This window comes from Mobula hypostoma, chromosome 7, assembly GCF_963921235.1.
Source record: "Mobula hypostoma chromosome 7, sMobHyp1.1, whole genome shotgun sequence".
Lineage (NCBI taxonomy): Eukaryota > Metazoa > Chordata > Chondrichthyes > Myliobatiformes > Myliobatidae > Mobula > Mobula hypostoma.
Genome location: NC_086103.1, coordinates 146,575,696 through 146,603,149, shown reverse-complemented (window position 1 = coordinate 146,603,149; position 27,454 = coordinate 146,575,696). Strand labels below are relative to the sequence as shown.

Below are 27,454 nucleotides of genomic sequence, written 5' to 3'. Positions count from 1 at the left end.
GCAGGAAAGTTATGGTATTTATATTACTTGGACATTGTACATGCAGTTACACCCTTCTGATTTATTTGGAGGAACAGTACGACTTTTGAATTAGATTAAAAGGGAGTGGGAAGGGGAGTAGGAGGTGGCAGTGGAGAAGGAATCATCACTGCGTCAAGAGCTGCCTGTTGGGAATATGCACTCCATGACTTTCAACCCCATCTCAGAAGATCATCCTATCCAGAATACATTAGCAAATTGTTACTATGAACTCCCAAAGAGGCTACCGACGGTTACTTGATCAGTTCCAACATATATGTGGGCACTTTGAGTAACTTTTCTTCACTGGAATTTTGGATGGAATGAAAGAAACACAGCCAGGAAGATAGAAATTCTACACGTCTAATTTCCAACAGTGTAAATGGACCCAAAGGAATTATGATTCCAAAGTTTACAGACTGCACTTATGAAAGTAAGGTGCATTCTCCACAATATTAGGAATGTTTAATAAAACACAAAAAAACTGGGGGCAACATATTTTATTTTGCTGTTTAGTTTATTTGACTTCAATTTCATAATTTCAGCCATTGTAATTTTACACATCTATAAGATTAGAAAATAAAATGTAAATTAAAATTCAGTATGAAACAAATCAAGCATAACTTATGTTTACAAAGTGGTTTTGATATGTTGTTCTTTAAAATTGTTAATACTGCAAATATATGAAACAAGAACAGTAATTCCAAAGAAATGGTATTCATTTGAATTACATACAAGATCGATGACATTGCATACAGGAATTAAAATAAAGCTTTCACTATTGGCTATATCTGACGTCTACCTCATAAATATTATACATCAGTAGAACAGTATAACATTTCAATGCAATATTATAATTTGTTTCAATTTAACATGGTAATTAGAGGTAATCATTAAAATATCAAAATAAAATTTGTAGATTGAGAATGAAAGAGTTGCAAATCTTAACTGCAAAATAATATTGTACCGAGCTATTTTGCAGTTGTTATTCTCAAAGTTTATATTATACTGGTAAATATTTCTTTAAGTTTAATGAAAATTTAACTTTAGTTTAGCTAGCCCAACTAGTGACTTTGTGAAGGGGAATATGTGGGGTCCTGCAAGTTCAGGTTGATAGCACTGTTGAAAAGTTATTGAATCCATATTACTGTGTCAGTATTCCAATTTCTGTGCTAAACGGATTCATTTTGCCCAACGATCCATTCATTCTTAATCCGTGAAGCTACTTCAGTGGCAGGCTTGGATTTAGATACATAACACTATTCACATCCCTCTTAAAGAAAACTGAATGTTGTCTGTTGCCCAGGATTTGCTTACAAGTGAAACCACTATTGTACCAAAAAGAATCCAGCAGTTAATGTATATATCGTTTTCATAAATAGTAACATGATAGTAACCTGTTGTTGTTTATGGAAACAATAACTGCTGGATTCAGTAACTTAGGTGGCAAATATTTGCCAGGACACTGGGGCTAAGTTTCACTTGTCGAAAATCAAAAATATAATGCTCCATTTCTATGTTTCATTAATACATCAATGAAGCATTTTTAATAACACTGACGTTGATAATAAATGGACATACTAATTGGTATTTGATTCCAAGTTTCTTAATTTGTTCCTACAAAATGTGTTCATTGTAAATCAACAATTGTACTTCTACAATCTAAACAAAAGAAGTCATGGATCACACTCCTGGGTGGTGCGTTTAAATAATTCAAATTATGAATAATTCTGGTTCACTAGCTAGAGAAACAATCACAACATCCCAGCATTCTTTCTCACCTCATTCAAAATCAATTTAAATAACTATATAGTTTCAGATTTGATCTCTATTACTTTTCATAATAATTTATGAAGTGATAGTTAATAAAACAATTGCAGCACTCATGTTAGTCAGACCAATCATTCTCATCAAACTCTGAATCGTCATCTGAATCACTATATTCCACAGCAATACGTCTTGACAGAATAGTTGCCACATCATTCCCAACTGGTTCTCGCTTAGCTTCTTGCTCACGTTGCTCTTGAACTTTCTTCAGTTGAATTCCTAAAACAAAGGAAGTTGACTCCAGTAAGCTAGGCAGAACCCACTGAACTATAGAAAATACATCTTTTGCCTAGAATGAGGCATCAGAATGTGATAAGCCTGAATTTCTCCCTTATGCAAGAAAGTCAAAATTGCTAAATCAAAAATAAAAAGCACTATAGAACATATTTTACCTTTTACTGTTATGACTAAGTAAACTGCCAATGCTAGTTATAAATCATATTAACAATAATGCATATTGCTACTGATAATTAATTTAAACTAAAGTCATTTTTACACATAGAAATACTATTATCAATGGTAATTCTGGCTGAAAACAATTAAAACAGAATTAAATCAATTAAATCATCAGCTTAAAAACAACATTCATATCCCAACCTGCACAAATAATACTGTAATCATTATGGAATTGTACACCAGTTCATTAATTTGCACAAATTGATTTCTAAGAAGTCTTGGATTGGGATCTCAAGGAAGAAAAATAAATAAAGCAAGAATGGAAATATTCAAAAAGAAATTTTTTCTACCATTCCTCATAAAAGATTGGAAACATTGGCAATTGACAATAAACAATTTAACCAGCTCTCTAGAAATACTGTACAAATAAATTGGTAAACTGTTTAATTATGTACCAAGGTACACTGAAAAATTTATCTTGCATACCATTTCTACAGATCAATTCATTATAACAACGAATTGAGGCATCTACAAGGTAAAGCAATAACAGAGTGTGGAATGAAATGTTAAAGTTATAGGGAATGTGCAATGCAGGCAAACAGCAAGGTGCAAGGTCATAATGAGCTAGACTGTGAGGTCATGAGTTCATCCTGTACTATGGAACTGTTCAATAGTCTTATAACAAGGGATAAAATAGTAACAAGACAGTCACACTTCTGAAGCAGTGTTAATTCTCATTTCTAACTCTATTCCCATGTTCTAAAGAAACTTCAGAGAGTGGTCAATGTCAACATCAAAACTGGAAACTATTTCCAGACATTAGAGTTAGAGTCATAGAGAAGTACAGCACAGAAACTGGCCCTTAGGCCCATCACGTCCATGTCAAAACCATTTCAACTGCCTACTCCCATCCATCTGCACCAGGACCATATCCCTCCATACCCCTCCCATCCATGTATCTATCCAAACACTGAAATAGAGCTTACATGCATTACCTGTGCTGGCGGCTCATTCCACACTCTCATGCTCCTTTGAGTGAAGAGGTTTCCCCTCATGTTCCCTTTAAAGTTTTCACTTTCCACCCTTAACCCATGATCTCTGGTTGTAGTCTCACCCAACCTCAGTTTAAAAAGCCTACTTACATTAACCCTATCTATACACCTCATAATTTTGCATATCTCTATCAAATCTCCTCTTCAATCTTCTGCGTTCTAAGGAATATGGTCCTAACTTGTCCAATCCTTCCTTAATCCAGGTCCTCCATACCCAGCAACATCCTTGTAAATTTTCTCTCTACTCTTTCAACCTTGTTTACATCTTTCCTGTAGGTAGATGACCAAACTCCACACAATACTCCAAATTATGTCTCACCAGCGTCTTATACAACTTCAACGTAACATCTCATCTTCTGTGTTCAATACATTGATTTATGAAGGCCAATGTGCTGTTACATACTTCATGGATATCTTGTGACTGTCTTATGAGGATGATGTAATGGTCTTGCGGAGGTCATATGATGTAATTTTCCCAAAAGTGAGGTCACATGATGACCTGTTCTCAACAGGTATATAAAAGAGACCCCTGACGTGTCGTAGTTAGTTTTCAGTTTAGTTTTGTGTTGGTTACTCCATATTGTTGTGTATTTGTCTTATGATGCAGTTTCGTTTTAAAGTGGAGTTCTACTTTCTATTGTAAGTAGTATTGGAGAGTGAAGACCTTACCAAAATACAGGAATTCGTCAAGTCAAGTAAAGCTGATATCGTTTGGCAGTTTTGGAGAGGATCGAACTTTATTGAATCTTCGTTCAAGTAACAGTGACCTGCAACTGAGATATCCCCCGCCTAAAGAAGGAAGGATAGTGCAGTGTCTATTCTCCAGAGGAACAGGTCAATTCCTTTAAACCGTTTTACTTCCGTTGTTGTGAATCCTGCGGACAAGGCAGGTTCCAGCTGAGATCAGCAGTAACGACACGTCTTTGAGGAATTCTTTACTTCAGGAAAGTCTCTCCTAATAGACTGTATAAATCTCTTGGACTTTCGAATTTACCATTCTAAGAACTGTGTTCGAATTTACCATTTTAAGAACTGTTTTCGCATTTACCCTTTTAAGAACTGTTCCAGAGTTGCCGCGTAGCAGTTAAATTCCTGTTAAGTCAGTCGTTTAAACATATTTCACTATATTTTTGAGTAGAGTTTAATAAATGTTTGTTTGTTTTTATAAAACCTGAGTCGATTCTATATTCATTGTGCCGGTCACATGACAGTGCCAAAAACTTTCTTTATGACACTATCTAGCTATCACACCACTTTCAACGGACCTGTATTCCCAGATCCCTTTGTTCTACCACGCTCCTCAGTGCCTTAACATTCACTGTGTAAGACCTACCCTGGTAGGTCCTACCGAAGTGGAAAACCTCACACTTGTCTGCTCTAAATTCTATCTGCCATTTTCAGCACATTTTTCCAGCTGATGTAGATTCTTCCTCCTGGTGTCATCCACAAATTTTCTGATCCAGTTAACAACATTATCATCCAGATCACTGATATAGATGACAAACAACAAAGAACACAGAGCCGATCCCTGCGGCACTCCACTAGTCACAGGCCTCCAGTCAGAGAGGCAACCATCTACTACCACCCTCTGGCTTTACCCACAAAGCCAATACCTAATCCAATTTAATGCCTCATCTTGAACGGTGAGCAACCGAACCTTTCTAACCAATCTCCCATGTGGGACCTGTCAAATGCCTTGCTAAAGTCCATGTAGATAACATCCACTCCTTTGCTTTCATCCACTTTCCTGGTAACTTCCTCGAAAAACTCTACAAGATGATCAGAGACCAGCCGAGCTACGACGGCGCGATCAGCGCCCTCAAAAGACAATACCTGCAGCCGGTAAACACCGTCTATGCGCGCCATCGCTTAGCGACGTGGCAGCAGCGGCCCGGGGAGTCGAGCGCTGAGTTTGTCCGGGCCCTACAGACACTCGTGCAGACCTGCGGCTGCCGAGAACTGACGACCGAAGAGCATGCAGAGTTCCTAGTGAGAGACGCCTTCGTCACGGGAGTCAGGTCAGTGTACGTGCACCAGCGGCTGCTGGAACAAGCTGATCTTCCCTTACGTTCGGCGATTGAGCTGGCCGACATGCTGGAGGCCACTCTGCACAACTCTGGTGCTCTCCAGGCACGCGATCTCCCGACAGCCTCGTGTACACCACAGACCCTGCAACGCACCAGTGAATCGACCTCGGCTGCCGCCAGTCGTGAGTCCGCGAAGTGCTACTTCTGCTGACTCGAGAAGCACCCTCGGAAACGCTGCCTGGCCCGACAAGCTACCTGCTCCAGCTGCGGAAAGAAGGGCCACTTCGCCAAGGCCTATAAGTCCAAACCACAAGCAGGATTGAGCAGCACCGCGTGCGAGACATGGGGGTCACCATCTTGCTTGCCGCCATCTTGCGAGACATGGGGGCGGGCATCTTGGTTGGCGCCACCTCCCACCGCCTACGACCCACGAGTGCTCACGAGGCACCCCACCGCGCCGGACCAAGACAGCGACTCAACTCTGGCCTCCGTGACCCTCGACCAAAGTGCTCCCCACCAGCTCGCAGGGTCAATGATGGACATCCTGGTGGAGGGGCGCAGGACAAGCTGCCTGTTTGACACAGGCAGCACGGAGAGTTTTATCCACCCGGACACGGTGCAGAATTGTGGACTCGTGATACGGCCGGTAAGTCAGAGGGTTGCCATGGCTTCCAGGTTGCATACAACAGACATCCGGGGGGGTTGTGTAGCGACGCTAATGGTTCAGGGCACAGAATATCGAGACTTTATGTTACTGGTTATGCCTCAACTGTGTGCCCCTGTGCTATTGGGGCTCGACTTCCAGAGCCACCTGAAAAGCGTGACAATGGAGTATGACGGGCCCCTCCCACCAATCACTGTTGTAAATCCCCAGTTTTGTAGGGATACGTCACATACCCCGCTACTGACCACCCACACACACCGACCTACACATCCCACCCAGCACCATGCCAACAGCCGCACTACAGACACCACTTGTGGCCTCTCCACTCTCAAGATCCCTCCCCCACCGCTGTTCACCAACCTGACCCCTGACTGTAAACCTGTGGTAACTAAAAGCAGGAGGTACAGCGCAGAGGACAGAGCCTTCATTAAGTCGGAGGTGCAGCGGCTGCTCGGGGAGGGGGCCATTGAGGCAAGCACAAGTCCTTGGAGGGCGCAGGTGGTGGTTGTTCGTAATGGGGAGAAGAATAGGATGGTCGTGGACTATAGCCAGACCATCAATAGGTTCATGCAGCTCGACGCGTACCCTCTACCCCGCATCGCAGATACGGTCAATCAGATAGCACAGTACAAGGTGTACTCGACCATAGACCTAAAATCCGCTTACCATCAGCTCCCCATCCACCGGGAGGACTGCCCTTATACTGCCTTCGAGGCGGACGGCAGGCTTTACCCTTCCTGCGCGTCCCCTTCGGTGTCACAAATGGTGTATCTGTCTTCCAGAGGGCGATGGACCGGATGGTGGACCAGTGCCAACTGAAAGCTACGTTCCCATATCTGGATAACATCATCATCTGTGGTCACGACCGGCAGGATCATGACAAAAATTTTTCCAAGCGGCCAAAGCTTTCAATCTCACCTATAACAAGGACAAGTGTGTATTTGGGACCACCTGACTTGCTATCCTTGGGTGTGTCATAGAGTACGGAGTCATTGGCCCTGACTCCGACCATATGCGCCCCTTGTTGGAACTCCCTCTTCTCAACACCCTCAAAGCCCTCAAAAGGTGCCTGGGCTTCTTTTCATACTACGCCCAATGGGTCTCTAACTACGCAGACAAGTCCCGCCCCCAGTCAAGTACACCACATTCCCCCTCGCAGCTGAGGCCCGCGTGGCCTTCAGCTGCATTAAAAGGGACACTGCCAAAGCTGCAATGCATGCGGTGGACGAGGCCATTCCCTTCCATGTAGAGAGTGACGCCTCCGACTTCGCACTGGCTGTTACCCTCAACGAGGCGGGAAGATGAGTGACGTTCTTCTCCCGTACTCTTCAAGGCCCTGAAATTCGGCACTCCGCGGTGGAGGAAGAGGCCCAGGCCATAGAAGAAGTTATTAGGCACTGGAGGCACTATCTCGCCGGCAAAAAGTTCACTCTGCTAACTGACCAGCACTCAGTCGCATTCATGTTTAGTAACCAACAGCAGGGCAAAATCAAAAATGATAAAATTCTGAGGTGGAGAATCGAACTCTCTACCTTCAACTATGACATCATGTACAGGCCTGGGAAGTTCAACGAGCCCTACGATGCCCTATCCTGGGGAACATGCGCCAGCGCGCAGATCGACCAACTATACGCCCTACATGTAGACCTTTGCCACCCGGGAGTCACTCGGCTTTTCCACTTCGTGAAAGCCTGGAACCTGTCTTACTCCCTTGAGGAGATCAGGACGATGACCAGGGACTGCCAAGTCTGCGCAGAGTGCAAACCGCAATTCTACCGACCCGAAAAGGCACCACTAATCAAGGCCACCCGCCCCTTTGAGCGACTGAGTGTTGACTTCAAGGGCCCCTTTCCCTCCACCGACCGCAATGTGTACTTTCTTAACGTTATCAACGAGTACTGGCGGTTCCCCTTCCACATCACTACCACGTCAGTTATAAAAGCCCTGTGCAAGCTCTTCACTCTGTTCGGATACCCATGCTATATTCACAGTGACAGGGGGTCCTCGTTTATGAGTGACGAGCTGCGCCAATACCTGCTGGCAAGGGGAATTGCAACTAGTAGGACCACGAGCTATAATCCCCGGGGGAATGGACAGGTGGAGAAGGAGAATGCCATGGTGTGGAAAGCCACACTCTTAGCCCTCAGGTCAAAGGGACTGCCGGTCTCCCGCTGGCAGGAGGTCCTTCCCGAGGCACTCCACTCCATCCGCTCCCTGTTATGCACATCCACCAATGCCACCCCTCATAAGCGTCTCTTTTCCTTTCCCAGAAAATCGACCACTGGGACCACCCTACCAACTTGGCTGACGTCCCCGGGGCCAGTGCTGCTCCGGAAACATGCGAGGAGCAATAAATACTCCCCGATGGTCGACAGGGTTCACTTACTTCATGTGAACCCCCAGTATGCCTACGTGGTTTTACCTGATTGGTGGGAGGACACGGTCTCCATCCGTGACCTGGCGCCCGCAGGAGCACCGGGCCCCTACCCTGAACACTCCATGGTGACTATTAACTCCGTATCCACCGATATATATACCCACCAGACACCGTGCACTCCAAGCCCTGCATAGACACCACACGACACTCCCATACCGGGCGCAACGCACACGCACGAGGGATTACCGACGCCTAACGTGCTGACACCTCAAGTCAGGCCGGAGCCAGCACAACCACCATCACTGGTGCAATCACCACCGGTGCTACGTAGATCAAAGCGACGGACTCGACCGCCTGATAGACCTGACCTGTAAATATACTTGTTTTAAATATTGTCAGTTACTTCACCCCGCGGGACTCTTTTTAAAAAGGAGGGGTGAGTGTGGTAAACCATATATTTATGTTGTAACTGGGTTACCTGTCTGGACACGCCCCTCTGCTGACTGCCCCTGTGGCTCCTCCCACAGACACCTGAATAAAGGCGATTGGGCCATGGCTCCTCCTCTCAGTCCAGGGGCAGATACTCAGCATGGTGGAGGTCACATTTTACTGCTAATAAAAGCCTTTCAGTATTTACTCTACTTCCAGTCTTTTGGAGTTATTGATGGTGCATCAAGACTATCTTTAATCAGTCCATGTCTACCCAAATACTCATATATCTGGTCCCTTGGAATACCTTCCAATAACTTTCCCACAACTGATATCAGACTTAGTGCCCTACAATTCCCAGGTTTATGTTTACAGCCTTTTTTAAACAGCGGAACAATGTTGGATATCCTCCAATCTACTGGTACCTCTCCTGTTGCTAGGGATAATTTAAGTATCTCTGCTAGGGCCCCAGCAATTTCTGCACTTGCCTCCTAAGGAACACCTTGTCAGGCCCTGGGGATTTATCCACCAGGTTTTGCCTCAGGATAGCAAACACCCCCTCCTCTGTAATCTGTACAGGGCCCATGAAGTTGATGCCACTTTGCCCCACTTCTGTAGACTCTGTATCCATTTCCTGAGTAAATACAGATGCAAAAAAATTATTTAAGGTCTCTCCTACTTGTTTTGGCTTCAGGCATGGATTACCATTCTGGTCTTCCAGAGGACCAATTTGTCCTCTGCAATCCTTTTGTTCTTAACATATCTGTAGAATCCCTTAGAACCCCTTCACCTTGTCTGCTAGAGCAAGTTCACACCTTCTTTTAGACCTCTTGATTTCTTTCTTAAGTGTTCTCTTACATTTCTTATACTCCACAGGCACCTCATTTGAACCGACCTGCCTATATGTGCTATGCATCTCATTTTTTCTCTTAATGAGGGCCTCAATATTTCTTGAAAAACCACGGTTCCCTATACTTGTTATCTTTACCTTTTATTCTGACAGGCACAAACAAGTTTCGACTCTAAAAATTTCATTTTTGAAGGCCTCCTACTTACCAAGTACACCTTCACCAGAAAAAAAGCCTGTCCCAATCCATACTTGCCAGGTCATTTCTGATACCATTAAAACTGGCCTTTCTCTGATTTAGAATCTCAACCTGCGGACCAGACCAATCTTTTTGCATATTTACTTTGAAACTAATGGCATTGTGGTCACTAGAGGTAAGTGTTCCCCTACACAAACTTCTGTCTCCTGTCCTGCCTCATTCCTCAACAGCAGTTCCAGTATTGCACCCTCTCTCATTGGGACTTCTACACACTGATGAAGGAAACTTTCCTGAATACATTTGAGAAACTCTATACCATCCAGTCCTTTTACAGTATGGGATTCCCAGTCAATACATGGAAAGTTAAAGTATCTGCCCCCCACTTTTCCTCCGCTACATCAACGACTGCATTGGCGCTGCTTCCTGCACGCATGCTGAGCTCGTTGACTTTATTAACTTTGCCTGCAACTTTCACCCTGCCCTCAAGTTTACCTGGTCCATTTCCGACACCTCCCTCCCCTTTCTAGATCTTTCTGTCTCTATTTCTGGAGACAGCTTATCCACTGATGTCTACAATAAGCCCACTGATTCTCACAGCTATCTGGACTATTCCTCTTCTCACCCTGTCTCTTGCAAAAATGCCAACCCCTTCTCGCAATTCCTCCGTCTCCGCCGCATCTGCTCTCAGGATGAGGCTTTTCATTCCAGGACGAGGGAGATGTCCTCCTTTTTTAAAGAAAGGGGCTTCCCTTCCTCCACCATCAACTCTGCTCTCAAACGCATCTCCCCCATTTCACGCACATCTGCTCTCACTCCATCCTCCCGCCACCCCACTAGGAATAGAGTTCCCCTGGTCCTCACCTACCACCCCACCAGCCTCCGGGTCCAACATATTATTCTCCGTAACTTCCGCCACCTCCAACAGGATCCCACCACTAAGCACATCTTTCCCTCCTCCCCCTCTCTGCTTTCCGCAGGGATCGCTCCCCACGCGACTCCCTTGTTTGTTCGTCCCCCCCATCCCTCCCCACTGATCTCCCTCCTGGCACTTATCCGTGTAAGCGGAACAAGTGCCACACATGCCCTTACACTTCCTCCCTTACCACCATTCAAGGCCCCAGACAATCCTTCCAGGTGAGGCGACACTTCACCTGTGAGTCGGCTGGGGTGATATACTGCGTCCGGTGCTCCCGATGTGGCCTTCTATTATTGGTGAGACCCGACGCAGACTGCGAGACCGCTTTGCTGAACACCTACGCTCTGTCCGCCAGAGAAAGCAGGATCTCCCAGTGGCCACACATTTTAATTCCACATCCCATTCCCATTCTGACATGTCTATCCACGGCCTCCTCTACTGTAAAGATGAAGCCACACTCAGGTTGGAGGAATAACACCTTATATTCCGTCTGGGTAGCCTCCAACCTGATGGCATGAACATTGACTTCTCTAACTTCCGCTAATGTCCCACCTCCCCCTCGTACCCCATCCGTTATTTATTTTTATACACACATTCTTTCTCTCTCTCTCTCTCCTTTTTCTCCCTCTGTCCCTCTGACTATACCCCTTGCCCATCCTCTGGGTTTTCCCCCCCTCCCCCTTTTCTTTGTCCCTGGGCCTCCTGTCCCATGATCCTCTCGTATCCCCTTTTGCCAATCACCTGTCCAGCTCTTGGCTCTATCCCTCCCCCTCCTGTCTTCTCCTATCATTTTGGATCTCCCCCTCCCCCTCCCACTTTCAAATCTCTTACTCACTCTTCCTTCAGTTAGTCCTGATGAAGGGTCTCGGCCTGAAACGTCGACTATACCTCTTCCTAGAGATGCTGCCTGGCCTGCTGCGTTCACCAGCAACTTTGATGTGTGTTACGTAAACAATCTTATGTTTCTTCCAACAGTCTGTGATCTCTGTACAAATGTGTTCCTCTAAATCCCTTGGAATGTGGGGTGGTCTGTAATTCAGCCCCATTGACGTGGTAAGGCTTTTCTTATTTCACTGATCCACCCATAATTAGACGAGTTCTCCAGTGTGTCCCGACTGAGCACTCCCGTGTCATTTTACCTGATTAGTAACGGCACCCCTCCTCCTTTAATCCCTCCTGCTCTGTCACGTCTAAAACAATGTAACCCTGGAAGATTGAGCTGCCAGTCCTGCCCCTCCTGCAACCAAGTCTCACTAATGGCTACAGTGTCATAATTCCTTGTGTTCCTTGTGTTGCTCTGCTCATCCGCCTTCCTACAATACATTCAAATATATGTAGCTTAGGACACTAGTCGCAACATGCTCAGCCTATTGATTCCTGATTTTGTCTGAGGTCTTACCAACATATGGCTCCACAATCTCGCCACTAACTGTTCTGGTACTCTGGCTCCCATCCCCCTGCAACTCTAGTTTAATCCCAACTGTGCAACATTAGGAAACCTTCCCACTAGGATCGTAATCCCCTTCTAGATCAGACCATCCCTTCCCTGGAAGAGAGCCCAATGAACCAAAAATCCTATGCCCTCCCTCCTACACCAACTCCTTAGCATGTGTTAAACTGTATAATCTTCCTAGTTCCGGCCTCATTAGCATGTGGCATGGGTAGCAATCCTGAAACCTTCTGAGTTATAGAAACAGACTCAAGGGCCAGAGCCAGACCACTGTGACCTTTGTTCATTTTAAAATGTGGAGTGCAGGATTATTTCTCTCTAAGAGTTAATTATGGGCAAAATAGTGAAAAACAAGAAATATTAATCACAGGTACAGTTTCAGTTAAGTGCAATGTGCTAGGATTTCTTTAGTTCTTCCAATAAGATTACAGATTTTAACAATGGATGCGAGCTTCAGTGCAAACGTGCACCACTTGCACCACCGTTCCTCCACTCAATCAGATTTCCACAAAGAGATTTGCAAACCAGTAAAATTCTGCACTATTATTACTCACCCACACGAATAGCAGCAAGGAGATCACTTCTGGCATCATTGAGGGGAGTACTTGTTGGTTCAAGCCGTTTGTTTTCAACTACAAGTTGAGAGTGCATTGGAGAGGATGCAAGGGAGGAAGGTGGTGCAGGCAGAGCAGGAGGAGGAGGTGGAGGAGGTACAGGAGGTCCAAGTGGAGAGGCTGCCCCAGGTGGCATTGGGGGCGCAACTCCTACCACTGACCCAGGATGGGAAGCTGGAGGAGTAGGCACTTGGAGTGGACTGACAAAGGCTGTTTGTGCTGATGGAATGACTGGGTCAGGGGGAAGTGCAGCAGGGCCTGTTGAATTGTAATATTCCATCATCTGAGGAGGAGGTGGCACACTGCAATAAATAATATTTATTTAGATTAACGAGAATGCAACATGTACATTTCAATAATTTCATTGCGTATACATTTGCTTTTCTCATATTTTAAACCTTTCAATAACTAAATTCTGATATTCTAGAATCTCAAAATATATTAGCATCCTGGTGACTTACATACACAGAACTAGATCATTCATCCCCACCAACATAAATTAAAGGTTTACTTTTTATCCAAGTCTCAGTCATGAGAGCTGAATATGCAACCACGGAAGAGTTAAATTGAGTTTTCACATACCTGACCACAGAAAGAGTGCTAAATGTAAACCTAATTTAAAATGGTATGTTATGTTCATCAGAAAAAAATCTAGAATGTTTTTATGCCTTGCAATTAAGTAATTATTTACAATTACTTCTACTTACTAAGTTTTATGATTTTGCTGCTGAAAATCTTAAATTCACTTCATTCACATTATTATGCTCTAAGTGACCATCTGGTAACATGACAACAAATTCCTTATTTTGTAATTTATAGTAGTCTTGGCTTTGCACTGCACTGTTGTCACAAAATAACAAATTTTACATCATATAAGGCACTGATTCTGACTCCTTAATTTTAAAATTGTTTACTTTATAACAGAACACTTAAGGAAGTTGACCATTGGTATCATTAACATCATAATCCTGGCAATATATTTGTTGCCAGATATGTTCATTATTGTATCGGTGTGACTACCTTTGACAAGCATGGACAACAGGAAGTAGAAATCATCAATGAGATGTGGAGGGTCTGGAAATACTTTGTATTTGAGAACAGTTAGCCTTATGACTGAGAAAAATAACTAAAGTAAGTATCTAAAATTCAATTTTAAAGAATGAGGCCAGATCATAAGCAAAATGGTTTTGTCAATACATACTTCTTCTTAAATAGCCCCTCAGGACTGAGGATGACTTGTTTCTATTCTGTGGGTCCAAATGAGGACAACATGGGAACTACAGACTCTTCCACAACTGGAATAGGAAGTGCCTGAGGGGGCAAACAGGTGGAAAACTCATGAGCTGCTGCCCTCCCTCCATTGCATTCACAGGGACTTCTCTATACTCCCAGAGCATGGACTCCAGGCTTACAATAGCATCTCAAATGATCCTTCTCCAGACAGAGTGATCATGGTCAAACATTCTTAGGAGTGGGTGGTGAAGTTGCATTTCTTCAAAGAGATATCCTTGAATATGTTCCGCTGCCAATCTGATAATTTCTTCCTATGAGAATCTCAGGATAAAATTACTATTTTGGGACTGATGTGGGGTATACAAAGTGGCTTGCCCAACATAGCTGACTTGACGTTCTTCGGATCTCATTGCTGGGAATATTGCCCTGGGTGAGGACACTGATGTTGGTTTGCCTACCTTTGTGGCGTATTTTGTGGTGGCATAATTAGTACTATTTGTTGAAAGCCTACAGATACCAGCTATAGGTATTCCAAGTCTCAGAAGAATACATGTGGAGAGGGATCCCTGTTACCCAGCAGACTATAAGTTTTGTGCTGTCACAGTCCTCAAATACTTTTTCTCCTGAATTGACCAGAGACTATGCTGATGCACTGAAGGTGGTTGTGAATTTCATTAGCAATGTGTCTCTCTGTGGAAAGATGGCTCTTCTCCCTGGCACCTGTCAACACTGCCTAGGGTCTCACCTGGAACCTTTACTGTTGGAGGGCACTATTGAACAGTGGGGTAAAATTGGTAGACCATTGTCTTAAATATATTGCATGTAGTGCCCATCCTCTCGCACGCCCAGATTCTGAGCATGTGCTGTTGTCTGCATATTGTAGCTCGACAACTGAAATCTTAGTTTTGTAATGTATTCATAAAAGTTGAACTCTTTCCCATTAATCCTGACGTTTAGCTCCATTCCAATGCGGAGTTGGAATGCTAGACTTCCAGTGAAGTCTAACTTGTTAGTGTGTCCAAAACAGCTGCCTGTTAGTTTAATTTGAACTGCATTTTTGATCTTGCACCATGTTGTGCTACAAGGTGCTGTTTTAAGGGTATATGTTCAATGGTAAAAATAAGCAGAATAATTTCTTCCCACAGTTCTAGAACAGATAATGTAAGAGCCTTTTCTTTAGCATTACATCAAGAAAATATGCATTCAAATCCAAAAGGAGCAAAGAGCTATAATAGTTTCAGTTACTTTCATATTTGCTATTACACCCTGCATATTTTCAGCATTATGCTCTTTTCTCCTATGACACAAGACAATAAGTACTTTGGAACTACTTCAGGATACATCACTTTCTTTCTTAAAATAATGATTTTATTTGAATATCTCTAACATCTTAGTTGACTCCTTCAAAATAATGGATGCTCTTCAAAAATATTAAATCTTACTGATTAAAAGTCATATTTGTGATATACAGTTTAAATTATCAACCAGCAGTTTACAATTTTAATTTTTTCTTTTCAGATGACAAGAGGGAAATTTGCCAGAATCTGGTGGGGACCACTTCACTTTAAACTCCACCCATGTCAGACAAATTTACAAGTGGTTGTAGATTTCCTGTAGGGTTTTTCAACATACCAACACTACAGATGCACTACTTATATTAATATGAGGAACAAAATGCTGTAAATTCCTATCTCTAATATAGTTCTGTCAATATTGGAAGATTATACAGAATTACAATATAAGTATAGTTTAAATTCTATCACATACTAAAAAAAAATTACTCCAAAGGCTATAAAATAAAGTTTGGTTAAAAGAGCTGGTTTATTGTTCAGGATTCACTAATTTAACAACTAATAAGATACAAACAATTACCTGTGGTCTACTGGTTGTTGTGGTGGTGGACGGGCATCATTTAGAGTAGTTGGTGGTGGAGGTGGTGGGGGTTGTTGAGGTCTATTCAAAGTAGCATGTCTAAACCCTGGCGCAGAGGATTTGCAATCATGTTCCTGAACTTGATTCCCAGTCACCATTTGTTGTTGGTTAGCATTTGGCAAGTGCGAAGCTGGCATTTGTTGCTGCTGTGAATGATGGCTTGGGGTAGCAGGGTATGAATAATCAGTGAGATCTGATCCATGGGATCTGGTATCAAAAGCAGAAATTAAACATTTAATAATCAGCAGATACAAAGGTAATTATGCCAGAGAGGTATTCCACAATTAGGTTTCAAAGCACAGTATCAAAGCCAGCAATCAATTATCCATACTACAAACATAATTTATGAAGTTTACTTCTGTATCTCTATTAAATCTGGTTAATTTTTACATTTTCACAAAGTACTGTATGTGGCATTCAAATACACAACTTAACACATACATCCCAAAATATATTATTTTCAGAAACAGTACTTAAACTGTGTAATCCATTGAGTAAAAATGCCATGTTGATATTCTATTAAAATTTGTAATGTTATAGAATTATGTAATAAAACTAAAAATGCGTGACTAACATTTTCTTTGACATATCGGAAAGCTGAGGAAGAATGAAAGATAATCCTATAAACCCAGATAACAGCGAGCTTTATTCAGTATGTGAGTTTTCCCAGTCTTTCCCCACCAATGCAGGACCTTAATCCCACTCTAGGAAGCAAAGATCAATTTAAAACCTTTAATTATGTAAATAGAATGATGCTTTTTATTCTGAGATGCAAGTGTTTTTTTTTGTAGTTTCCAACTCCGACTTCTCTAAATCTGTAGGATTTAGAATGGAAGAAGAAAAGATTTAGGATGGAAGAAGAAAAGATGTAACTACTGAAGATGAATACCACGTATATCACAAACTTCTGAAAAGAGACACTAAGATTGTATGTTAACAACAACAACAATGTATTTATATAGCACCAACAATACAGTAAACATACTAATGTTCTTCGCAGGTGTGTTTTGGAGATGTCCCTAGGTGTTGTCAGTTTATGTGTGGAACCTGTAACTGTGTCTTTGGAAGATGTTACCCAGGGGGAGTAACAGAAGTGACAACCAATGATACATCCTTGAGCACCTTTTAAGTAACTGTGTGGAGGCTGGAAATGGCATTGTAGGAGCTTCTCTGGTCAAAACTGCGACTAAGAATAAAGGACAGACCCAGACATGTTGAAGGATGGTGTGGTCAACTGTGTCAGATTGAAATGGATAAGAGATGCCCTTTATAAAACTGAACAATGTGAATGGATGGGAGAAAGAAATGTCCCTAAGTTCTCTGATTCCTGTCAATACCGAAATATTGGCAAGGATGACTTCAATCGAGTCGCAAAACGACAAATAAAAGCACCAACATGGGGAGAAGTAAAACAATATGTGGATAAGAAGATTCAAAATTCTTAGAAGCTTACATTACCTTTAATTGGAATAGTATCAAAACCCAACAATAGGACGTTCAAAATGAGAAAGGAGGACTAATGCAACAAATCATAAAAAGTCACAACCATTCTGAAAGCAAAATGGATATGCTTATCAATGCAGTTATTTAATCCACATTTCATGAATTAATACAGAGGCACAGAAGGCAGAGGGTGGTAGTAGATGGAGAGTATTCTGCCTGGAGTCTGGTAAACAGTAATCTTCCACAGGGATCTGTTCAAGAACCCATTCTCTTTGCGATTTTTATAAATGACTTGGATGATGAAATGGAAAAGTGCATTAATAAGTTTGTAGGTGACACGAAGGTTGGTGGTGCTGTGGATAGAGTAGAAGATCGTCGTAGGTTACAATAGGATATTATACATTAATGTACAAGATGATAAGAGGCATTGATAAAGTGGACAGCCAGAGAAATTTTCCCAGGTGGAAGTGGTTAATACGAGAGGGCATAATTTTAAGGAGAATGGAGGAATGTAAAGGGAAATGTCCGTGGTAGTTTTTTTTAATGCAGAGAGATAGGTGCGTGTAACATACTGCTAGGGATGGTGGTAGAGGCAGGCACATTAGGGAAATTAGTGAGATTTTTAGATAGGGACACTGATGAAAGAAAAATGGCTCTGAGGGTGGTAAGGGTTAGATTGATCTTAAAGTAGGTTTAAACGCTGGTATAACATTGTGGGCTGAAGAGGCTGTAACATGCTGGACTTTCCTATGTTCTATGATAAATGGCAGATGCAGTATATGGGATTATTAGAAGTACATGAAAATTGCGGTTCTGCAGGATACAAATGTTAAGGACTTGGATAACATGGAAAGAAAGATGTGTAGATGTATTGCAGGAGAAGCTAGCATAGCAGTAGAGTAACATTATGACAGTGCCATTAACCCGAGTTCAATTCCTGCTGCTGTCTGTAAGGAGGTTGTAGGTTCTCCCCACGACTACGTGAGTTTTCTCCCAGACCAAAGACGCATGAGTTACTGGGATAATTGGTCACATGGGTGTAACTGGATGGTGTGGGCTCATTGGGCTGTTAGGGTCTGTTACTGAGCTATACCTCTCAATAAATTAAAGAAGGCAAAAGGTATTAACTGGAAAGAAATGTTAAGTAATCGAGAAAGGTTTTGCTGGTGCGATCATACTGGATAATAAACTATGGAATACAGAAATTGCCAACTGTGAAGAAAGATTAAATCAAAAGTTCTAGTGAGGAAAGTAAATGTCTCAGCAAATACATAACGAAGACAGAAAAGCTGAGAAGGAATAGAATTTTACACAGGATAAATAAATGTTTTGCAGCAGTCTGTATGCTCGTTACAGATAGGCCTGTTAGTAAGGAGGGAGAGAGTGGAAGAAGAGGGATTGGTTAGGAAGGGTATCTGTTAAACTGCCAAAGAGTAATATCAATTAAATTATTTAGATTAGTGAAAGAGGAAAAAGTTACAGGAACTAGCTAATATCTAAGAAAGGCCTCTGCAAGTCAAAAGTAGGGAAGTTTCACATTTGCCACAAAAAAGAGGTAGTTGGAATTCCTATACAATGTCACAGATATATAGAGTATATCTGCCTTCACTTTTAAAGAATATAAGAACAGAACTGGGTAATTCAGTCATTTACCCTTGTTCCACCAATCTAAAATATCACAGCTCATCAGAGCCTCAATTCTGTTCACCCACATTAGATCTAACTCATTGTTTTATTTTCTATCAGGGAAAATAGTTAGGAGTTAATCCTACTGAATTCCTTTATCATCTTAAACAGCTAAATTATATCATTCCTCAACACCTGCCTGCAGAAATAAAGGTGGGTAGTACTTAAGATTGCCTGATAACCCAAAAATAAATGGAGCTTTCCAAATGGTGTATGAACAAGGCAATATATGCAATCCTTTGTATTTTATCTAAACAGATAAATACAAAATAAATGAAAGTGCCATAAGAATTGCAGTTTTGGGTACAAGTTGAAAAAGTGGCGGAGAATAGACAACAAACAATACTGGCATAGTGGCACAGAATACAAGACCTGCTAATTTATGTTTTCATCTCATGACATCACCAGCAAAAGTAGACATGTTACTTTCTATATCTAGTTCCTCTAAAGCAGGAGTTCCCCACGCGGGGTCCACAGTCCCCTCGGTTAATGGTAAGGCTCCGTGGCATAAAAAAGGTTGGGAACCCCCGCTCAAAAGCAATCTTCAGAATTGAGGATGATTTTCTTCCGCTCCGTTTGTTGAACTTTGATGCAACCAATGAGACCAACATGGGAACTGCAGGCTCTCTCGCAAATGGCACAGGATATGCCTAATGGTATGAGTGGTAATGATCTAATAGTCTGAGAGGTAATGATCTCCCTCCATGCTTAAACAGGGATTCTGTATGCTCTCGAAGGCATGGGTTATTATTCTCAATACACCCAGAAAATTCCTTCTCTATTTTGACTTGCCATGGATTAGATACAGGAATTGGTGGCAATGTTCTAGTTCAAGGCGGCTTTGGGCACATACTTGAATCATTTCCTTTGTCCACCTAATGATCTCTTCTCATGATACTATCTGCTTGGGGGCTGGTATCAGGCAAGGAAAAATCATAATTTCCTAATGTAACTGACTGAGTGTAACTAGGGCCTTAATGTTGGACGTTAGCCTGGGAGAGGGCACTGACACTGGGTCACTTATTCTTCCAGTGCATTTGGAGGATTTTGCACATCAAATTTTAAGCTGTTGATTTTCCAGGGACATCACTAGTTTTGGTCTCAGAACTATATATCATTGTTGTTCAGTAGATTAGGAGTTTTGGGCAAGGTCTAAGGACTTGATCTTTAAATATTCTATCAATCAAAGCTGTGCTAACTCATTGAAGGTAGGTATCAATTTCATCACCAAATAGTTCTTGAGATATGGCTTTCCAGAATCTCACCATGAACCTCTATTGTTAGAAGGCAGTGTTGTGCAATAGAAGCAGGTTGGTCGGGGATGTTTGTCTTGTCGATATTGAGTGTAAGGCCTATCCTGTAACATACTTGGAGCTTTACTTCCAAGTGTGTGCAAAAATAAGTATCAAGTTGTCAAATTACAGCTTGATTACTGAGGTTCATGACACCTTGGTTCTGAAAAGTATTGAACAGATTCCCATTAGTTCCGTGCCTTGTTATCTCCATCAACCTGGCTCCAGGATATCAGCATCAGTAGAAGTATTACTGCAAGAAAATAAACATCAAAGTGTTCAAGGACACGAGAAAGGCAGCTCAATTCAGCCTATACTTCACAAGCAACCTGTTATTCCAAGCATACAGGAGCCACAAATTGACCACAGGTGATGCACTGACGTCTATCATAATTGGCACCAAAAAAACACCTTTTCGCTTCTCAAGCAGGATCTGGACTGGTCTGATGAGAATGCTTAGGTAATTAACTGAATGCAGGAGATGTTCTTGGATTGGAAGCTCCACCTTTCCTCAAAGAGTAAAGATCAGCTCTACAGGCACCTGAAAGAAAACCAATGATCTAAAGAACAGGAATCGCTAAAAAGGCATGACTTGTACAGATTCTTCAGAGCTGTAACGGATAATTTATGGCTTATATAATCAAGTCTTATCCCACCGAGAGCCAAAACATTAGTCGTTAAAGACAGAGAGAGGGAGCCAATAAGAGAAGAAGCATTTCGAAAACCTCCTCAGGTGTGACACTGATCACGATGCGAGAGCCTTTAATTCCATCCCACAGAACCTACAAACTGAATACATTGATATTTAAAAGCAAATTTGTATATAATTTGAGCATTTATGTCCCAAGACCTACAAATTAAGAAGATAAGCAATGTATATTTTAATATAAAATATTTGCATTTGGCTGAGAAATAACGTACTATTTAAAATATGCTTAAAACTTAAATTTCATTTTCCTTTTTCATTAATACTGATTATTCTTTAACATAAATTAAAATATGACTTTCAAATACAAATATTGAACAATTGATTATAAAACCTTAGAAGTGGCAATGCGGATAAATGGAAAAGATTGATTAACTGCACTGAAAATGTTACAGAGTACTTATGAAAAAGCTTTAGGTACAAAAGTAAGTAAAAAAAAATTATCATTATAAATTAGTTGAGCAGAGAGTTCATTAGGATAGAAAGGTTCAGAAAATTCAGAAATATTATTTTACTGCATGAAGATGCATTATTAATATGTAAACACATGTTACCCAGTAAGCCACTGATCTGAGCAAAAGACCAATTAAAAGGCAATTAGAATACTGCTGTTCTCATGCAACAAAAAAACAAATCACAAAACAAGACCAGCAGCAGGATTGGTACCAAAGCAGTCAAGGCTTTGATAATAAAACTAACAAACCCTTTAGACATTTTCTCCTCTTTCATGACCTCGGCCTGCTCCATTTCCTTTGCGTCTGTCATGAACTCTTTGCCCATTTTCATTCTTTCCCATTCTTCTTTTCTTGTTTTGACTTTTCTCACATTAACTTGGTGATTTCTGTTTGAATTCAATTTATGTTTCTCTCTCTGGAGGGAAAACCATACCAATATGGGAAATAAACAAATGACCAAAAGTAGCTACTTAAACTAAGGTCCGGAGGAAACCTCAGTTCAAACTAAGGTGCAAATTTATCAAACAATAATATGGGTACCAATCTCAAAACAGTCTCAACTTCTATTGAAAAGCAACAGTCCTTTTTAAAAATGATATCCAAATTCATATTTTACAATAATTATATGATTAACATCATGCTTAACAATAACAATATGATCAAATATGGCTCAAAATGTTACTATCAGTAATTTTTGAAATGTACTAATTAAATTTCATGATTATAACTGATGGTACTATTGTAGCATGTTCACTGCACGTCTATCAAATGTATTCTATTACTAAGGATCCAAAATAAGCTTAAAATATAAAACAGCAATGTCTAATTTATAATATATCTACAGCATTACAACTCAAGGTATTGTGAATTTAATCTGGTTTGTAATTTTTTAATAGCTGTCTTATAGCTGCAGCAGACTATACTAATTGAAAGACAAAATGCAAACGAGAAATGAATGAGTTCGGTATGAAATGAGTTTCAATAACAATCTCAATTCAGTGCCCAGTGGAAAAAATTGACATGAATTTACAATGATATCAAACAGGTGCATGGACGAAAGGTGCAGTAAGAAATGTTCATCTGTGTGTATGACACCGCAGGGGGAGCTCTGCATCTAGCTAAACAGGAGTGCTGAAATTTTTAATCTGGAAGTCAGAGCATACTATTACCAAACAGAAATAGCAATAAGCACAAGAGGAAATTGCTTTATTCTGCCACTGAGAAGACTAGAGCTAAAAAAAATGTCTTTGAACGTGTCAATAGCTTTCGTTTGTGTACAATTGTCAATAGAAAGCGCAAATTGAATTCATCTTGATAAATGCTCTTTTGCTGACATTTTGACTTAGTCATTTGCATTTCACCAAATTCTTACTCTGATGATTATTAAAGGCTTTTTCTGTTAGATTCTACTAATGTAAAACTCCTACAGAAATTCAATTTGAACATAAGTTGAGTTTGAAGTTCTTTGATCCTTCACAATGATTTAGCTGATTTCAGCCGAATGGTGCTGAAAAACAAATAGTACCACGTTTCTAAATGAGCTAATATGTTTATGAGCAATATTGCAATGCTCAGCTATAGTCTGCCATCCAATTGATCAGAAATCCTGATGGTTTGTCATCTAGCACACACTAGGCAATGTCTACAATTAAACTCACTTTACCCCTTTCCTAAACTCCTTAGAGATTTAATGAAGTACCAGTTTCACGATTCTAAGAAACTCTCAAGGGCCCCAATCCCATACCCTCAGAAACTCCCAGGAGCCTCATTCCCATGTTCCTGAAAAACCCAGACGGACCCAATTCCTACGATCCTTAGAAACCCATCTGGTCCATTGAAAATATATCATACTACTGTGCAAATACCAAGTAATGAATACCAAGGCTCTGGGCCCACGCAGAGCTGCTCCAGAGATTTGGATCCAAGGACTCAATTTGGTTCGGAATGCTGCTGCTGTTGCTAGCCTCTTATTTTTTGCATGATTTGTTCTGATTATTTGTTTGCTTTCTCTGTGGGCACTGGGGGTTGGTCTTTTTTTAAAATTATGTTCTTTCAGGTTCCTTGCTTTTTGACTGCCCGTTAAGCAAACAAATCTCCAGGTTGAATAATCTATACATTCTTTGATAATAAATGCACTTTGAATCTAGACTTTTTGAAAAGCCAGAAGAAAAGCAATTTAAAAGTGCATTAGGGAATTAAGAGTAGTAATATCCAACATTTCTGAAAATTTATCAGTACGGCACTACCAAAACAATACATTTCATATCTCATTTAACTTATTGTGTAACTGCCAGTTCTTAATTTTGTAGGATGATTTCCTGTTAAGTCCATAACTTCCTGAAAGAAAGCATATCATGAAAGAACTGGATTCTCATTTGAATTACATTTAGCTATACAAGTTGCCATTATGTTTTCATGTTGCAATAAGAAATAACTGAAATATAAGAAACACCATAGAGCTATTCTTACGTATTATCATTTAAATTATTGTTTCAACAGAATCCTTTGCAAAGTTAAATGAAAATACCAGAAGTATCTACATTGATACTGAATAACACAGTTGTGGCACTAATCTACTTTAGAAAGTTTTAATTATCTTCTCACCATTAAATTCTGAATTTCAAAATTACCAATTAGTTGATAAAATATTGTTAGGGATTCCCTTGATATTTAGAGAACATTAAAGCTACATGGCTCAGAAAGATCACAAGTTTTATCCTCAGACTCTGAGGAGTTAGCAGACCTCAGACAAAGCAACATCACTCTACCATCACTGATTAGGAAAAGAGAGGAAGGACAGTTGGTCGGAGAGCTGGGATAGCCATACACAACCAATCATTAGATTACTGGAGGTGCATCCTCTGATAATTAGAATTTCAGTCATTAGAATTTGGACTATTGATTGTGTTCATTTCTTTACAGTCAAAATTTAGTGACAGAACTCAGATAAAGAGAAAGTAATGAGATAGCAAGAGCATTCACCTTAAACAATAGAGAGCGAAACTCACTGCTCTGTCTTCAAATTTCATATTATGATCTGCTTTATTCTTGGCATAAAGTGCTCCAATTGTCATAAACACATTCTAGATACCTTTTAATCATGCGTCTTTCCCAAACAGGAGTTAAGCTCTGTTCAACAGCTGTTTTTGGATCTTGTGACTAAAACCTAGTTTAAAATAAGCAGAGTTTGAACTGTAGTAGTTATATCTAACTGGGTCGTTTTGTAATAGCATTTTTCAAAATAAATACCAATTTTATTTATTTAGATTCAGCAGAATCCACAGGAAGAAAATTCACCTGCTAGCCGCTACCATGTAACTGCCACCAACATATTGTCAATCTTATACAATTCCATGAACAATTCAATTCCCTTCTCACTCGCCTTCTAAACACAGATCTTGAGCCATGATTTCACATATTCCCAATTATAGAATCTGTTTAGAACTTGCAGGTCATTGGTGCAACTTAAATTAAGTTCAAATCTGGGACAGCCTCAATCCACATGACCCAGTGCAGGTGATCTTTGCGCTTCTAGTAATTTTGGCTGCAATTTCAACCTCTATCCTAATAATGTCATTGCTGTTACTTGCTCTTGATTTTAATCTTTATTTACAAGTGCTGGAATTTTTAAATTAAAAAGTTGATATATAATTATATTCCAATTGAATTTTTTTCAGCAGTACAATACTTCAGTATACAACTCTTGCTCATTGTACAATTATTGATTTTTCCTCATGTGATAAGCAAAGAATTCTGGAAACGGGATTACTTTTCCACGTTCTTATAGACCAGGGAGGTTATATATACACAGACCTATTGCTTGGGGAAACTGATCCCTCTGAAGATATTCCATGGCACAGATTTTGAGATAACCTGTTGTCAGGTCTAAGTTCTTTGTCATACGCCATCATATTCCACTCCTGTCGCCTGTTCTTGGCTTTTCTAACTTTTTTCACCTCACGGGTTGTGCCATCTACACGTTTCTGCTCCTATGATATGAAGAAAGCATGCCAAGAGATAGGAAAGACGAGACATATAGTGGGTAAAAGTTGTTAACATAACACAAAGAAAGTGCAACCTTTCAAAGAAGGAAACTTGCACATTATGTGAAATTCCATTTTTGGACTACAAATATAGAGTATTATTTTTTATAAATTCCAATTTAAATTTATTAAGATTTTGCTGAACACTTAATTGTTTTATATACAGTAACTTTCACTTCATTGGAGGAATTAAATAGTTAAAGCTCTGGTGATTTTGGTGTAGATTATCTAAAGTCAAAATTAAAGCTATATGATTAAAAGCTGAAAAAATAAAACTCAAATGCAGTAGAAAGAAAGCATATATCAGAAGAGAATGAGTGTAACAGAATCAATTTTAAAATTATTATAAAGTTAAATCTGCTTTCAGGAATCACAACATTTTTTGTTAAGATCTGAACAAAGAAATTATTGCTGGTGTCATTCAATGGATCGACCTTTAACACAGATTCTCATATCTTTATCAGAGTTGTATGGCAAACCCTTGGCTGCCATTTTAGGTACTTCTACATTATTCATTTTAAGTTAAAGTTTCCACTGAAATGCATACACAGAAATTATATATAAATAAATGACAAGTAATATTGTCACCACTTAGTTCCAGGTTTCTCGATCAAACAATAATTTCAAATGATCCAAGTTTCTAGCAAAATATATAAATTTGCTTAATATCATACTGAATATTAATTAATGTCATTTATATTTATGACTATTCTAATGTATGAAGGTTTATTTCCTGATCATGACCAAAAGAAGCAAAACTCGTTTTCTGATTACTGATTAAGTACATTGCAAGTATTGGTCATTTGTTATATACAATTAAAGAATGATAATTGATTGCAATTATTGTGTTGAAAGCACAATTTTTGGTGGAATACACATATGGTTTATTTTGTTCCTATTTACAGACCTTCAGACTGGCCCAGGAATTCTTATACCTAATGTGATATACTGATTTTAATTTAGATTATATATAGTCTGTACATTAAATAATAAGGCAGGCTTGAGCTAGAGGGTTTAAACGTTCCAGTGTTATTTTTAATACCTGTTCTTACCTCACCTGAAGATCCGAGTCAAAGTGGAAAATCAACAGCATCAATAAGTGTTCCACAGAATATAGACCTTTGAACATTACGGCACAATACAGACCCTTCAGCCCACAATGTTGTCCCAAACTTATAATGTACTCTTCCCTCCAACATAGCCCTGAATTTTTCTATCATCCATGTGATTATCTAAGAGTTTCTTAAATGTCTCTATGTATCTGTCTCTACCACTACCCCTGGCTGCACCTTCCACACACTCACCACTCCCTGTGTAAAAACTTACCTCTGATGTCCCCTGTATTTCTCTCCAGTCACCTTAAATGTATCCCCCCTCATATTAGCCATTTCCGCTCTGAGAAGAACTCTCTGGCCATCCATTTGTCATCTTGTAGACCTCTATCAAGTCACTTCTCAGCCTTCTTCACTCAAAAGTGTAAAGTTCCATGATTAGCCATTTTAAGTTAACTAGGTAAGTAAATTGATTGCTTTAGCAGGAGGCCTTGAAGATTATGACCTCTATCTCAGCAGTCCTTCTATGACGATCCAAGATTTGTATATCAGGGAATTATAGTCAGCCTCACAACCTGACCTACCACTCAAAAGCAAATGTCCCACAGTGAAGCAAGTGATTAGAGGCAGCTGAAAGCAGATTAAGTAAAATTAGGGAAATATCAAGGTAGCAATTACCATAACATAACACAATGTGTTTTAGAAAGGTAATACGCAAGGGCAGAAGTTTGGTGAAAGCATTTTTTTCCAAGATACTCACCAATCTTTCTCTTTTTTGATCTCTCTACTTTGTCCT

The 27,454-nt window shown here is 40.4% G+C and overlaps 1 protein-coding gene across 4 annotated transcripts in view; it reads right to left on the bottom strand.

Annotated features, from left to right (window-relative positions):
• Positions 1–509: 509 nt before the first annotated feature.
• Positions 510–27,454, bottom strand: part of wasf3b (WASP family member 3b) — a 109,065-nt gene continuing 82,120 nt past the window's right edge. For 3 of the 4 annotated variants that reach the window (XM_063052884.1, XM_063052888.1, XM_063052885.1), the window contains 4 exons: positions 25,377–25,552; positions 15,922–16,188; positions 12,757–13,118; positions 510–2,064 (listed from right to left, as the gene is read on the bottom strand). In XM_063052884.1, coding sequence (XP_062908954.1) covers positions 1,907–2,064; positions 12,757–13,118; positions 15,922–16,188; positions 25,377–25,552 — 963 coding nt within the window. In that variant the 3' untranslated portion in view covers positions 510–1,906. Of the gene's footprint in view, positions 2,065–12,756; positions 13,119–15,921; positions 16,189–21,811; positions 21,979–25,376; positions 25,553–27,454 lie in introns of all 4 variants that reach the window. The other variant, XM_063052887.1, reaches the window with a different exon arrangement.